Below are 15,425 nucleotides of genomic sequence, written 5' to 3'. Positions count from 1 at the left end.
AAATAAAATAAAAAATAATGAATACCAGACACACTAATTGCACCCCTACTGACAGGTGGGAACAAAACCCCAAACAGCATGAAGTAAAAAAAGGTCAGCTTTCTCTCCATAACCTTCCCCCAACAAGTCCCATCCTATTTCCTGGGTGTAACTATACCCCAAAATGTGGCATATGACCTTTTCACTATTCCCAGTGAAAAGGTGGGACCAAAAAGTGACCAAAAAGCACAGCATGTGTTGATCTTAGAATAGAACAGGACTGATGCTCAAAACCCGACTTCCACCTTCACCTAAGCTATTTTCCCCGTAGTCTTATATTCTGCCTATTTTTTGCCCAAATTGCTGGCTGAGTCAATGTTTAAACCCGTTGACACTAAGTTGTGGCTGTGCTTCCATGACTTTTTGTTTGGAGAAATGCAAAAATGTGCATTTCTCTCCATGGATGATTCTATTATAAAAATTTCTTGGTGTCTTTTAACAACAGTGCCTCTGAAGATTGTTGAAGACAGAGAATGTCTGGGAGAGACTGCCAGTAGGTGGGGTTGAAATCTGAAATTTTCCTGTCATTTTTTTTCTCTCACTTCTAAAGCACATGTAGAGGAATTTGGGGTAAGTTTTCAAACTCACCTCTCTGGAGAAGAAGCTGTTTGGTTGCCTGGGAAGATTTCTGTGAAAACCATCAAGGACTCAGATGCTGAAGGGCAACCACTGTACTAAGCTAGTTTCTCCTTCTGCTGACCTGGGTTGTCACAGTGGGTCCCCTGATGTTTAAACTGACGGTACAGTCAACAAATGACATCTATTTTGTGTTTATAATCTTCCTTAAGAAGACTGCATGTTACTGGGCTATCAGGTGTGTGTGTGTGTGTTCTCTTTTTTAAAGTAACCTAGGTACTTTGCCTCTTACCTTAAGGCAAACAGCATGTGAAAACCAAGGTGTCAGCAGGTCTCGATAGCGCTAAGGAACCCCAAACCCACTCACCTCATTCTACTCCAGGGAACTCTCTGCCCCCCGATTCAATTTTACCTGGACTGGAAACCTGCAAGGCGCCTCTTGCCAATGCCAGAACTGAACCCCGGAGAATTCACGGAAATGTTAATAGATCTGGCTTTGGGGACAAAATACATTTAAAATGTCCCTTGCCTGCAAGGCGTAGACTACACAGTAAAATAATTTTGTGATGGAGGAAGTCCTAGGTATCGCTTGTTAGAAACAAGTAAAAAATCATTCAAAACGCCGGGAAGACCCTTTTCAATTGGCGATTTTACAGTTTCCAAGGGGAGGAGGGCGGGGGAGGAGTAACCAGGGCCTTCAGGTGTGTCTTCCAATCGCGATAGCCCGTTCTGGCTGTGAATTGTGCCCCCATCCCCCTTCCGTTAATTAAATAAACGCTCCGAGCATTTTACGGCACACGACGCGGCCCTTGGGGACCTGTTGCCGCCGTAGCTCCCATTCTTAAAAAATACTCAGCTCGCAGAGGGTCGAAGAGCTGGCAACATGAATCTCCAGTACCTAAAGGTGAAAAGAGAGGTGCTGGGTAGAGGGCAGATCTAGGGGTCGGCAGGGAGAGAGCTGCGGGCGGGCAGGCTGCCAGAGGCGGGGTGCGGGGTGGTGGGGAGTTCCCTGGGTGGGATGGGCGCCGGTGGGGGGTGCACCGTGGCCCCTGGGCTCTGCGTAGTCTAGGCTCGGGAAGCCGAATCCGCGCCGCCGGGCACTTGGACACGGTGGGTCTCCTCCTCGCCTGGCGGCGACCTGATAAATAGGCGAGGGCCGCCGGGCTTAGCTGGCCTGGAGGTGCCTGGTGTTCAGGACGCCGAGCCGAGAAAGCCTCCGGGAACACTGGGTTCGCGCCTCAGCCTCCTGCCTGCGCCCCCGAGCGGTTAGGCTGCACCCGGATGGGCCCGGGGACGTTAGTGGGTGGAGAGGTAACAGGCACCTTTGAGGGCGGGGGTCCCCCAGGGCAGGGGAGGCGAGAGCCAGCTTGTGTCTGATAGGTGCCCGAGAGCCGCTAGGATAAGTGACTTTGAACTGCAGGCAAATTTGTGGTTTTGAGGTAGTTAGACGATTAAAAATTCGCCTGCTGAGAAACGGGGCGATGGTGTCAAGTCAGGAACTCTCCCCGAGACCTCTGCACTCGGTGACCCTCTCTGAAGCTGGGGGGCTCGACGCTATACTTTTGTTGATTTGAGAGAGTGTTTGCGAGGAAAAACTAAGGGCTGCGAAACTCCTTCGAGGACCGGCCTGGCACGGAACAGAAAAGTGTTGGGTTGGACCCTGGGCTAAGACGAGAAGCATCTGTTTGTGTGTAGCCGCCGCTTTGAATATCACTAAAACAATTGCTATTTTTATTTGATTGCTTTTTTGAAGTGACTGTGAATTGATGCATGTGGCTCCCCCAGCGTGCGCCTGAGTGGGCTTGGACAATTCGGACGCTCTTGGACGCCAAGAGTCCCTCCAATGGGTGCCATTACCGCGAAGGGAGAGTGTGGGATGGGGCGTGATTGGGGGACCTCCTGGGTGGCTACAGGCCCCGACTTCTCGACTCTGCTTCACCGGGTCCCGCCACTCACTGGGGTCCCAGCCGGAGCCCACGCTGTTCCGCGGGGCGGGACGCGCACCTTTTTGGGTGCGCGGCGCCCGCAAGGGCGCTTCGGGCCTCCACCTGTGGCTCGGGCGCCCCTTCCCTGGGGCGGAAAGAGGAGTCGTGGGCCTGCTCCAATCCCGCTCGACCCGCCCGGCCGCCTTCCCGGGCTTGCGCTGGGGGTGGGGGTGGGAGCGGCGGACGCCCGCCGCCTGGGGCTGGAAGCCTTGTTTCCAGACGCATCTATGGAGGTGGCGCACTGTCGTAGCGCTGCTGTCCTAGCATACGCCTCGTCGCCTCCGGTCTCCAGCGCCATCTGAGCGGATTGGGGGCTGGGGTCCAGGTTTCAAGCGGGTATGTTGAGTGCAGGCTCCCTAGGTGGCGACAGAGGGAAGCCGCTGACCACCCTTCAGCCCCAAATCCTGATGGTATAAGGCGTGCGGCGAGGCTGGTCCCCACGATCCCCAGGTTTTGTTTAGAGTTAGGCGGCTGAGAAATCGCGGAGGGTCGGGTGGGGGCATCATTCTCTGGCGTGGCTACCCAAGGGCGCAGCCACGCAGTCACGGGTCTTCACGCGGCGACGATCGGGGGTGCCTTGCGGGGAGGCCTGTCTTGAGTGCGGGAGCCATCAGCTCACTTCTCTCGGCTCAGAGCAGAAAAGTTGAGCTCCAGGGAGGGCTGGGGTTTCTTACATCCCGACCAGGGCGCGCGCTTTCCTGGACTCAGTCCCTGAAGCCGAAGGTTGTGTGTGTTTGGGCAGGGTCCGCCTGGCGGGGAAGACTGCGGTTCGTTTGAGTCGCCTTCCTCGTCCCGGGCGCGGAAGTCGCGCTCTGTCATGAGCGCGTGTCCCTTGGGGAGGGGCAGCGTCCAAGCCCAGGCCGCTGGCTTGGGAATGAATGAATGGCCTTTGTCGAGCCGTTCGGAAACCTCACTGCCTCCGAGGCTCCCTTCAGGGCCCATTGGCTCCTTTTGCCTCTGCCGAAGACTCCCCAGAGCTGCGAGGAATTTCTGTCCCTCCGGCTGCCATTGGCGAGCGCTGCCGCGGAAAGGGCTGTCAGGTCTTGGGGTCGGGGTTGGCACCTTGATGCCTGGTCCTGGCCCCCAACCTGCCCGGCGGCGCAGTTGCCGCGTGGATGAGACAAGTTGTTCAAGCCGCAACCCAGGCCGGGTCTTGGAGTCAAAGCCGGGGATGGAAGGCCCAGAGTGAAGGAGACCAGGTGCGTCACTGGTCTGGGAATCTGGGGCGCCCGGAGGCGCCGCAGCCTCCCTCGAAAGTGCCTGGGACCCCAATCTTCCACGCCCAGGGCGCCAGCATGCCTGTCGCGCCGGGTCCGATTCCGCCCCCATTCTCGAATCCCAGGGGCGCTGCTTCTGAGGTTTTTTTCCCCTTTAGCCCCCAGGCCCCGGTATTTGAAAGCGAGCTGTCAGGGGTCGTTGTGTGCACTGTCTGTCTGTACTTCCTAGTACAAAGCCCGGAGGCAAACCTGAAAAGCCCCCAGTGGTTTCACCTCCAGGTTTTGTTCTCCCACCTGGTCGGCAAATCACCTTGAGTCTGCCTACTAAGGCCAGGGAGAACGTTTCGCTTGGAAGACGCCTATTTTTATTTTGGTTACTTTAGGCCCATTTGGGTTTTAAGAAATGCTAAAGCACAAACAAACCCAAGCAGGAGTAGGGAAGAGGTGGGTGCATTCATTCCGTGGACTGGGAGCAGCGTCCACTCCAGGCCCACTGGTATTGACAACTGCAGTATTGGATTCAGAATCAGATGGAAAGAGCCCCCTTCTCAGATTCCCTGTGAATGTTTAAATTCAGCTCCCAAATCCAGTCAGGATGTCCCAACAAAATTCCCCCTCAAGAATTAGAGACTTTATCTTTGTAGCAAAAAAAAAAAAAAAAGTTACAATTATTGGGCCAATGGATTCCGTTTCTTTAAAAAAACTTTAATAGTGCTTTCTGCCTTCAAGTCTGGGTGGCAAATACATAATGGGGTGGGAGGCAGCGTTTAGGCGGAAGGAAGTTTCGTTTTCTGCCTGCATCTGCGAAACGGAGGGGAACTCACCTCTCCAGCGGGGGTCCCTCTACGGCCCCTCCTTCTGCCCCCACCTCTTGCCTCTCCCCTACCTGTGACACTAGGGTTGTATTCAGCCCCGCACCTCGTTTCTCTGTTGAGCTGAGGCTTCCAAGTGCCTGGCCCGTCGGAGGAAACTGCCGAGCTGGCGCTGGGCAGGGCAGGGCAGGGCAAGGCTGGGCGAGGGCCCGCGGGTGCCCCCACCTCCCTCCCGGCCGCAGCCCAGCCGTGGAGATGGAGCTTCGGGCGATGGCGGCATAAAGAAGTTGTCCTAGACTTCGGGGCCGGTGGAGAGGCCCGCCCGCTCGGTGGCGCTTGGGGCGGACTCCCCAGAAGGCCTTCCCACCCCGTCCCCTCGGAGGAACCCAAGAGCACTGTGCCCACGTCGTGCGGGGGAGGGTCTTCTCGCGGAGGGGTTGGGTCTCCCGCAGCATGACCCCACTGTCAACCTTGTTTCCCTGGAGTGGGTGGTCAGGACGTTTTAGGAGATGAGGGGACCTCAGGTCTTGAGACGTCCCCTAAATCGGGGTCTCTAACTGCCCGTGACGGCGTCTTTCGGAGGATGGGGAACGGCGGCCTAGGTGAAAGGGGTTGTGGGAGTGGGGGGGGCGGCTCTTGGATTCGGATCCCCGTTCCCAGCTCTGCCAGCTTCAGGTGTGTGCGTGGTGAGGGTGACTGATGGCAGGCGTGGTGGGGGACCCTGGCCTCAGGGTTGCGGCCGTCAGCGAGGTACCTTTCACTGGACTCTGCTCCTAGCCCCACGCAGCGTGGGTCTCCGCGCGGCGCCCGGCCAGGGTGCGGGGCGGAGCTAGGCTGGGACTGGCTGGGGGCCGCCCCGCCCGGCGCCGGGGCCTTCGCGCCGGCCCCCGGGGAGGAGTTATGATAATTTCCTTCTCATTAAGGCTCCCCGATCCCCCGGCTATCGCCGGGACACAGTGCGGGCGCGGCTTCCCGGGTCCCCTGCAGCGGTCTTCACACCCGCGGCGGCAGCATCTACAATCGCGGAGCCGCCGATGCGCGCCCAGTGACCCGGCCAGCTCGGCCCGCGCGGCGGGGGCGGCGGCAGACGCCTGGCCACCGTGACCCCAATTTTGGATTTACCGCTCGGGGGGTGGGGGGAACCTGGATTTAACTGGCGATTGTTTTGGGGGACGCCGGACGCCATGTTGTGGAAAATAACCGATAATGTCAAGTATGAAGAGGACTGCGAGGTGAGCTGGGCACAGGGGCGCAGCCCGGCCCCACCCGAGTACAGTCCGGGAGGCGGGGGCCTCTGGACCGAGGTCGGGGGCGAGGGCGCAGGAGCAGCGAACAGGCACCCACCGCATGCCCTTTGATGGGACAGAGTCCACTTCTCCGGACACCCCCTATATTGCGTTTCTCCGGGGTCCCCTTCCCGAATCGGGCCTTTCCCTAAACATCCAGCCTCGGGAACGGGGCCTGGAAAGAGAGTGGCATATCCTACCCACAAAGCTTACCGGCCGGTTTCACGCGAAGCAAAACAGCCCTTCTTCCCGTTTTCTCGGAAGAGCGCCGGGTCTACAACTCTTAGAGGTGGCTTTTACGCACGAAACCTCCGTCCAAAGGCGTTAGACGAGGCGGCCTGCCGGCGACACCTTTGCGGAGTCTCCTCCTAGGCGGGCTTGTCACCTGCTCCGCTACCCCCTCGGGGAGACAAGAGAACAGCAGAAGTTTGGCTTTCGGGAGAAGTGGGGGCTGGGGAGGGGGGGCGCGCTGAGGCCAGATGGGGCAGTAAGCGCTCGGGAGTGCTCCATCCTGTTGGACAGGTTGAGCTAGAGTTTCGGAGAGTGGGAGGGAGGGAGGCGGCGAGCGGGAAGAGGAAGAAGACGCAGGCGGCGCGAGGCGTGCTCCTGGGCTCCGGGAGAAAGGCGAACGGTGGCTGCGGGGACGCGCGAGAGCCGTGCGTCCGGGGCACCTCGAGGGGCCGCTCCAGTTTGCAGGCTCGGGCACCTCCGCTAGGGGGCGACGGCGTCCTGTCTCTCCGGGTCCCCCAGCCCCCGCTCCCGCTACCCCTGTGACCCGGGGACACATGGCGACACGTCCTTTCAGAATTAAGTCGAACAGCCCTGGGGCCAGGAAACGTGTACAGGCAAGGCTGCCCAATTTTCGGGGTCCTTCCTCCTCCCTGTGTGCCCGATTGATGGGGAGACTGATGGTCGGGCAGGACGGTCTCACTCCGCCGTGGTCTCGCATCGGTAGCCCGGGAGCGCACGCCTGGCTCCAGCGGGTTCCACCCCGAATCCCTGGGGCGGCACTGGGCTGCCGGCCCGGCTAGGGAGGGTCTCTCGCCCGGAGGTCTTTGTCCTGAGGGCGTGGAAGGGAGGGTCCCTGGGGCGGGGGAAAAAGCGTATTTCCTGCGCGGCACGCATTATCCGCGCGCGCCTCTTCCCCACTTTTGGCGGACAACGCTGGCATGTGCGGACTTGTGGGCGATCGCGCTCTGCGCAGCGTGCAGACCTTCTCCCAGGATCCCTGCCTCAGCTTCTCCCGCCCCAAGATCTGGGATGCGGACTGGGCGCCCCCGATTGCCTCGGGCGACAGAGCGCCCAGACCTTCGCCTCCGGGCCCCGGGGGCACCTTCCCCCAGGTCTTTTCTCTAGTTTTCCTTTTTCAGACTCTCGGTTGACAACGAAGCTACCCCGGGGCACGTTGCTCCCCCAGGGGCCTTTTGGCTCGAGGGCAGGGCCCCGCGGGGTCGGGCTGGGCGGGAGCAGTGGGTCCCCAGGCGCAAGAGGCCCCGCGCGGCCGCACTCGGTTCGCAGGAGCGGGGTTTCGTCCTAACCGGGTCTCGGTTTCTCTGCCCCAGGATCGCCACGACGCGAGCAGCAATGGGAACCCGCGCCTGCCTCACCTCTCCTCCGCCGGGCAGCATCTCTACAGCCCCGCGCCGCCCCTCTCCCATACCGGAGTCGCCGAATACCAGCCGCCCCCCTACTTTCCGCCTCCCTACCAGCAGCTGGCTTACTCTCAGTCGGCCGACCCCTACTCGCACCTTGGAGAGGCGTACGCCGCTGCCATCAATCCCTTGCACCAGCCCGCGCCCACCAGCAGCCAGCCGCAGGCCTGGCCGGGGCGCCAGAGCCAGGAGGGGGCCGGCCTGCCCTCGCACCACGGGCGCCCGGCCGGCCTGTTGCCCCATCTCTCTGGACTGGACGGCGGCGCCGTGAGCGCACGCAGGGAGGCCTACCGACGTTCGGACCTGCTACTGCCGCACTCGCACGCCCTGGACGCCGCGGGCCTGGCCGAGAACCTGGGGCTCCACGACATGGCACACCAGATGGAGGAGGTGCAGGTGAGCGCCTCGGCTCTGCCCGCTCCGGCCCGGACCTGTGCGCCCCACTGCCTCTCTCCTCTTACCCCTACCCCAACCCCGGTCCCCCGGCCAGGCTCTCCCCGAACTTAAGGAAACTTTGTCATTTCTCCTTCAGAATGTGGATGACCAGCACCTACTTCTGCATGATCAGACAGTTATTCGCAAAGGTACGCAATGAGCCATAGTCCTTGTCTTCCTCTGGCCCACACACCCTACCCTGTTGTGGTTCTTAAGGGCGCTGTGAAGTTATTAATTTATTGGCAAGGTGGAGCCTTTGAGATCTGACTTGAGACATTCGTGGTGGAGGGAGTGACAGGTTTTAGGGGTGAGAAGAGAGGGCACTTTAAGATCTAAATGGAAAAAGATGCTCTCAGGTGCTGCCTCTCAATCTTTTGTCACTTACTAATTTTTTCCCCTTGGGGAGTGTCACTTCTTGGATTTGAGAGTGTTTGTACAATGCTCCAGAAAGAACTCCAGAGTGAGTTAAGCCTGTGATTTTGGAAAATTAGTGGAGTGTTTGGTCCTGTGACAATTTTAGTTGTTGAATGGGTTGCTGTGATTTTATTCCTGATTCCAAATACAAGGTTAAAGGGCCTTCATTCTGATCTGTGAGAAGATGGTGGGAAGCAGTTTGGCCTACAAAACATACAGCCTTAAAATGCACGGGGCTGGGTGATCTGTTGGTTTTAGGCTGGGATGAGGTGGGAGGGGGTTTTTGGAAAATGGGATTACTTGGTGAGTGAGTGGCTCATGATATTAAGTTACATCTAGCCAGGATTACCAGTTTGGTTTTGCTGGGAAAGACAGTCATCCTAAATCAAGGGTAGTTATGACCTGTTACTTGAAGTTAAACTGTTTGAGATCAACTGGGAAAAATTAAAAAAAAAAAGACAAAAATCCTTATAAAATAAACTGAATTTCCCAGTAAACTTAGAACAGATTTATTTGTATTTAAAACTGCTATGATCAGTTGCATTGAAAAGATTTTAGCAAACTATTGGAATATGTCCTGCAGTTTTGAATATTCCTTGAGTGAGGAGGGAAAATCACCATTTAGTTAAGAAGCTGTCTTTTGAAAACAAATGTTCTAATTAATCAGATTATAATAGTGGCTAGAAAATGCAAACCCAGATTTTGACTAATTTCCCAAGGTGTTAACTTGTGAATTTCAGATTTGATTATCTTGAGGAATAGGGCTTTAAAAAAAAAAAATCTGTTTGCAGTTTATAGCCCAACACGCAATGTTACTGTCGAGGGGCTCCTTCACTTTTGGTGAGTGATTTGAAAAGGTCTCTTGCTTGGGACTGCCACTTCTGATCTTCATTTACAGGTCCTATTTCCATGACCAAGAACCCCCTGAGTCTCCCGTGTCAGAAGGAGTTGGTGGGGGCTGTGATGAATCCCAGCGAGGTCTTCTGCTCAGTCCCTGGAAGACTGTCCCTCCTCAGCTCTACATCTAAATACAAAGTGACAGTTGCTGAAGTCCAGAGGCGGCTGTCCCCGCCTGAGTGCTTAAATGCCTCATTACTGGGAGGTGTTCTCAGAAGGTACATGGGGACACGTTGTGGGCATGGTCCTTGGATAGGTGGTGGGGGATGAAAAATAAAGCACCAGGGAGGTATTTTTAACATTTATGTAACTTTTATACCTAACACTGAATTCTAATCGGCTGGGGGGAGGGGGGCGGCTTAGTACATTTCATCTCTTTTAGAAAGTGCCAAGTGTAGAAAAAAGTGCTAAAACAATGCTAATAAATTCTCATTCGGTTGGAATTTGATTCCATGTATGAAGTGGTAGCATCTGTATTTAGGGTAGCGGAGCTCCATGGGTCTGATTCTCCCCAGGGGAGTAGTTTGTGTGTGTGTGTGTGTGTGTTGGGGGGTGCTGCTGCAGTTTCTACAAGTGAAAATTTATCTGCTCCAGTACAACATGCAGTGTTCTGTGATTAAAAAACAAAAATGCTGGCAATGCTAAGAAAGATTTTTTAATTTTATGGAGATAAGGACTCCCTGTATCACTTGATTAGGAACCATATAATGTCGAAGGTCTTTGACAGATTTCTATTTTGATAGCAGGTTAGGCATTTCAGCATTTTAAAGTGGTTTCTTGAGAAAAGAATTTTTTTTTTTTTTTTGCTTAGAGCCAAGTCTAAAAATGGTGGCCGGTCCTTGCGGGAGAAGTTGGACAAGATTGGGTTGAATCTTCCAGCCGGGAGACGGAAAGCAGCTCATGTCACTCTCCTGACGTCTCTCGTGGAAGGTCAGTGGAGGATTTTTTTGTTTTGTGGTATTTGTAGTTGGTGCTGTGTTGTGTCTTTTAACATTTCTCTAAAGAAAAGCTTAAAAACAACTCTTAGTCACAAGTAGAGAGAGGGATGCAAGAAGTGATTTGCCATGTTCATTACAGTGATTCAGTCACTTAATCAAATGTTAGCCCCAGAAAATCACTGTTAAATTTCCTATCAGATGAACCAGTTTCTGAAGGATGAAATGATTTGGTACATGTTTTTTCGTTGTTTTCTTGTTTTAAAGCTGGTTCCTTTGGGTAAAAATACCGTTTCTAGTTTTTATAGCTGTGGACTATTGGGATTATGGTTAATGAAGAGAAAAGCCCTTGTATACAGTGAGACTGGTCCAATTCACAACTCCTTTGTTAATTTCCCCATCAAAAAAAGTAATAGGGGGAGAAAACCCTGATGGGGCCCACAGATGGGTCCCCCTCTCCAATGCTAAGATAGTTAGGATGTGATATTTCAGTTTCTTGAATGGGCTTACACCCACTAACCTGGAAAGTAGCCAAGAATGCAATACGGCCTTTACAAAGGGGGCGAGGGAAAAGTGAAATAATTATTTTTAAAAACAAAACAATCTGGTTGTTACTGCGCGCAGGAAAATGAGTTGAGCACGGAGAGGCTTATCGCCAGTGCCTCGTCCAATCAGCGGGGCGCTGGGGGCCCGGGGAGCCAATGAGGGGTGGTCTCCTGGCAGCCAGGCGATCTTTTGAACATTTTCTTTCCCTGGTTTACATGGTGCCACCGCGGTGCTAAAAGAGACTTGGCAGGGCCCGGCTCTACCTTTTTATGAGTTGTCTTTGGAGGTCAGGGCCAGGAGAAAGGAGCTGCCTGTTAGATGCTCTTGGGGACCAGCTGTCCTGCATGGAGAATGCTGGGCTCTGCGTGTGTGAAACATAAATGTGGCTCTGCAAGGTTTCTTCACCAGCCAGGCAGGGGTGCTTGAATGAGAAAGTGAACAATGGATCTCAGATTCTGATTTAGTGAGTCAGGGAGGGAAGTGGATAGTGGGGGTGCCACCAGCTGGGTTTTTGTAAAGCCCTGACAGCCCCACATTTGGAATCAGACACTTCGGTGGGTTCCTTGGGTGGGAGATGACCACCACCACCCTACCATACCGCTTGGTTTTCTCACTCTCCGCCCCCAATAACTTAGATATGGGTAGGCCAGGTTGGTAGGTAGAGCTCCTGACATTTCTAGTAGGATACACTCCTCCCTTTTTTTTTTTTAAATTGGCCACACCATGAGGCATGTCGTATCTTAGTTCTCTGACCAGGGATCAAACTTGTGCCTCCGTTGCTTTGGAAGCGTGGAGGCTTGACCACTGGACTGCCAGTGAAGTCCCCCTCTTAAAAGAAACAGTCTAGAGATTTAGCTCAACCAGCAATGGGGCGCCCTTGTTTAAAAACAAAGATTTTGTCCCAGTTTGCTTCTTTGACAAACATGCTCACCTCCCTTAAATTTTCTGACTTCTGCACAATGATACAGAGAAAACATGGTGTGAAAACATGGAGACAGAGCATCCCCATGATCTACTCAGGTTGGCAGAGGACTGGGTTACATTGGTCAAGAACAGTTAAAAATTTCAGTTTTTCCCTCCTGACGTTGTATGATTTCACCCTCTATTCCTAGGGAAGAGTACCCACTGAAAGTACCCAGGAAGTTCTCCTTACCAGCTGGGTTGTTGGCCCCACGTATGATTTCGTTTTAGAGTACAGAATGACCACTAGACTGATTGTTGTTCAGTCTCTTAAGTTGTATCCAACTCCTTGGCGACCCCATGGGTTGCAGCACACCAGGCTTCCCTGTCCTTCACACTATCTCCTGGAGTTTGGTCAAACTCATGACCATTGAGTTGGTGACACCATCCAACCATCTCATCCTCTGTTGCCCCCTTCTCATGCCCTCAATCTTTCCCAGCATCAGGGTCTTTTCCAGTGAGTTGGCTCTTTGCATCAGGTGGCCAGGGTATTGGCGCTTCAGCATCAGTTGTTCTGATGAATATTCAGGGTTAAATAGACTGATAGTGCTGGAAAAGGGGAGAAGGGCCAGTTTGCCATGGTGACCACAGCCACCCTAAAGTCTGTTACCATTGCCGATTATTCTAGGTGAGGCAGTTCATTTGGCTCGGGACTTTGCCTATGTCTGTGAAGCAGAATTTCCTAGTAAATCTGTGGCTGAGTATTTAACCAGACCTCATCTTGGAGGGCGGAATGAGATAGCAACTAGGAAGAACATGCTGCTGGCCGCACAGTAAGTATCCAAACTTGAGAATTTGATGCCCTGATGCTCTGACCTTGAAGCCCAGAGGCCAGCACAGCCCCTGGTGCTCAAGAAAGAAATGCTCCTTAAATAAGTTAGGGTGTTGAGCAAAAGGAATGTCGAGGAGTGTAAAAGTACAGTCAAATAGGGTAACTTTTGGGTAGGATTTAGAAGACTAAGAACAGTGAGAGTATGGCTCACAATGAATGTTTTTGAGCTGCTTAGTTATTTAGCTCAAAATAGTTAAGCTAATTCGTTTATCTTATTTGCATGTCTTACAAAAATGTGTTAGAAACAATTTATTTTGTCACATCCAGTAGCGATGATGTGCCTTCTGCTTCCTGATAACAAGATGTTTTTCGATTTTAATTATTTTGGCTATACCACGTGGCATGCGGGATTTTACTTGCCCAGCCGGGGATGGAACCCGTGTCCCTTGCAGTGAAATTGGGAGTCTTAACCACTGGACCACCCGGGAAGTCTCCTTTGTGTTTTAAAACGACCCAGTTGAATGTATAGGAGTCATAGGCAAATTAAATGTCTCAAAAACAACTTAATGCAGCTGAGGGGTTTCTCATCGAAACCAACTGTAAATTGATTTTAAAATCATGGTAAATGAAGCAGAACCAGTCAAGTAGGAAATAGGGCAGAAAAGAGAGCCGATGAACCAGCCTATATCACAAAGTGAATTTCTGGGAAATAAATTCCCGGTTCTTGACAGAATTGATTGTTTTATAGGAACCAGACTGCATCAGAGAGAAAACACTCTCCTGGGCTGGAATTCTGACTCTGCCTCTTTACTAGTCCTGGTGACCTTGGCCACTGGATTCTGGAGTGAATCCTTTTATCTTTTCTAATTGCAGGGAAGATTAAATAAGATAGTGCTTAAAGGAGTTTAGTTTGTGGCTCTGAACAGAATAGGTGCTAAGTGCAGCAGCTTAGGCTATTGGTGTTAGTTTAAAACCTATTGGGTTGGTCAGCCCCAGATTCTCTTTGCCTCCAGGTGTCACCCCCACGGTAGTTTAGTCTTTGTGCTCTATACCTGTTACGGGCCAATGTTGAGCTCAAGCTCAACGGTGTGCGTTGACTGTCTTCACAGGCAAGTGTGTAAAGAATTCACAGATCTTCTCAATCAAGATCGAACTCCCAACGGGAACAACCGACCCACCCCGGTCCTGGAGACCAACATTCAGAACTGCTTGTCTCATTTCAGCCTGATTACCCACGGCTTTGGCAGCCAGGCCATCTGTGCCGCAGTGTCTGCCGTGCAGAACTACATAAAAGAGGCCCTGATAGTCATAGACAAATCCTACATGAATCCCGGAGACCAGAGTCCAGCCGATTCTAGCAAAACCCTGGAGAAGTTGGAGAAGCACAGGAAGTAAAACAAGGGGGTGGTGAACCAAGGGCCGAAGAGTTTGGAAGGAAAAGGACTCCCAGATCATCTCGACCAGGACAGACTGGGCACCCCACTTACTTGGGGGGCAGAATTGTTACCCACCTTCCCATGAAAAAAAGCCTCTGTTGATTTCCAGCTCTTCACGTGCCCTCCTGGATTCCTTAGTATTTAGGGAGTGCTGAAGCGTCTCCTTCACTCTGGACGAGATGTTGGAAGTGCTGGTTCTTTACTCATTAAGCTTATGTTTTATTTTTTTGGAACCCCATTCTTCCTTACTCTGGAAGTGGTGCTACAAGTTTTCGAACCTTTTGAATAAATCCCCGGGCTAACAAAAACTCACATTCACTCAGCTGTTGAAAGGTCAAATTGATGGGATTCAGATCAACAATAACTTTTAGTGTTGAGGTGAAAGTATGTAGTTTCTTCAGCCTCGTCCTGCATACCAATAGGAGGCAAGGATTCTGTCCACCTAGCAACTGGTTAATAGGTGGCATTTGTAACACTTTAAAACCCCTTGTTGAAAGGGGCCCTTCGGGTTTACGAAACTTGTAGAAACAAAGCCTGCTGATGACTTTATGTTTTTTCTTTAAAAAAAAAAAAAACTTTGAAAGTTAACTCTTCAAGGAGGAGACTCTTTGAAATGACATATTCCTTTAAGGTATGGAAGCTTTATTTTGCGTATTTATTTCACATCTTAGTGAAACTTGAAAAGGGTAGGCATGGAGCATTTTTTTTTTTTTTTTTTTTTTTTGCTGTCTGTCATCCCCCAGTCCCAGAGGAGGCTCTGTATTTTGAGAAACTGAGTTGAGTGTACAGATTTTATTTATGCATAATTTAATGGGGTCTGTAAATACGGGTGCACTTCTTATGCCTTTTTGAGAAACGGGATTCGATTTTAATATTAACTTTTAAAGGTGACGGGGTAATCTAAGACATATCTTTAGGTTTTATTCGTATGTACACAGGGTATTAAGAGTTAAGAGGATCTTCGGCTCCGTTCTTGACTCTGGAAGACTCTTATTTAATTGAAGCTGTCTGTCCACAAAGCAATAACTTTGTCTTGTTCCTGTTGGGCTGACCCCCCGAAGAGGTACAGAGCGAGGTACAGCGCGTGTGGGTGAAAATGGAGTTTTGGAATTGAACTCCTTGCCTGTAAATGTTCCCTAAATAATTGTTGTGTATATGAAACCTGTATAATAAAAAGTATTCTCGATAGAAGCTGTGAAAGTCTGGTTGGAACCTGATGTATTTTTTCATCCCTAAGAGGAGTGGCAGAGATCATTTCCGGTTTGACTGTAGCTGAGCAGTAAAGCTGTGTGCCAGGGGAATCCCTCATAAGATTGCTTCGTCACCCCATGCCATGCACTCAGCAGCTCTCAGCTTCGTAGGGTACCATCTCCCCTGACATAACAGCTGCTGGGAGATGTGTGAGGGATGGTTGATTGACAAATAAGAGGAATCTGCAGTTTGGGAATCCTGTCTTGTGTAAG

The 15,425-nt window shown here is 52.2% G+C and overlaps 1 protein-coding gene across 2 annotated transcripts; it reads left to right on the top strand.

Moving 5' to 3' along the window:
* The first annotated feature begins 5,571 nt into the window (after positions 1-5,571).
* On the top strand, positions 5,572-15,318 carry TFAP2C (transcription factor AP-2 gamma). Of its 2 annotated transcripts, none has more exons than XM_019972150.2 (7): positions 5,572-5,861; positions 7,478-7,963; positions 8,100-8,151; positions 9,315-9,531; positions 10,125-10,243; positions 12,383-12,527; positions 13,636-15,316. In XM_019972150.2, exons 1-7 carry the CDS (start codon positions 5,814-5,816, stop codon positions 13,919-13,921), a joined length of 1,353 nt encoding a protein of 450 aa, XP_019827709.2. In that variant the 5' UTR covers positions 5,572-5,813; the 3' UTR covers positions 13,922-15,316. The 2 variants fall into 2 exon arrangements, with proteins under 2 accessions (XP_019827709.2, XP_070657515.1); XM_070801414.1 differs by lacking the exon at positions 5,572-5,861 and adding an exon at positions 7,046-7,258 and having other exon boundaries at positions 13,636-15,318.
* The last annotated feature ends 107 nt before the right edge of the window (positions 15,319-15,425 follow it).

This window comes from Bos indicus, chromosome 13 (genome assembly GCF_029378745.1).
Source record: "Bos indicus isolate NIAB-ARS_2022 breed Sahiwal x Tharparkar chromosome 13, NIAB-ARS_B.indTharparkar_mat_pri_1.0, whole genome shotgun sequence".
In the NCBI taxonomy this organism is placed as follows: Eukaryota; Metazoa; Chordata; class Mammalia; order Artiodactyla; family Bovidae; genus Bos; species Bos indicus.
This window is presented reverse-complemented; position numbering and strand designations above follow the sequence as displayed.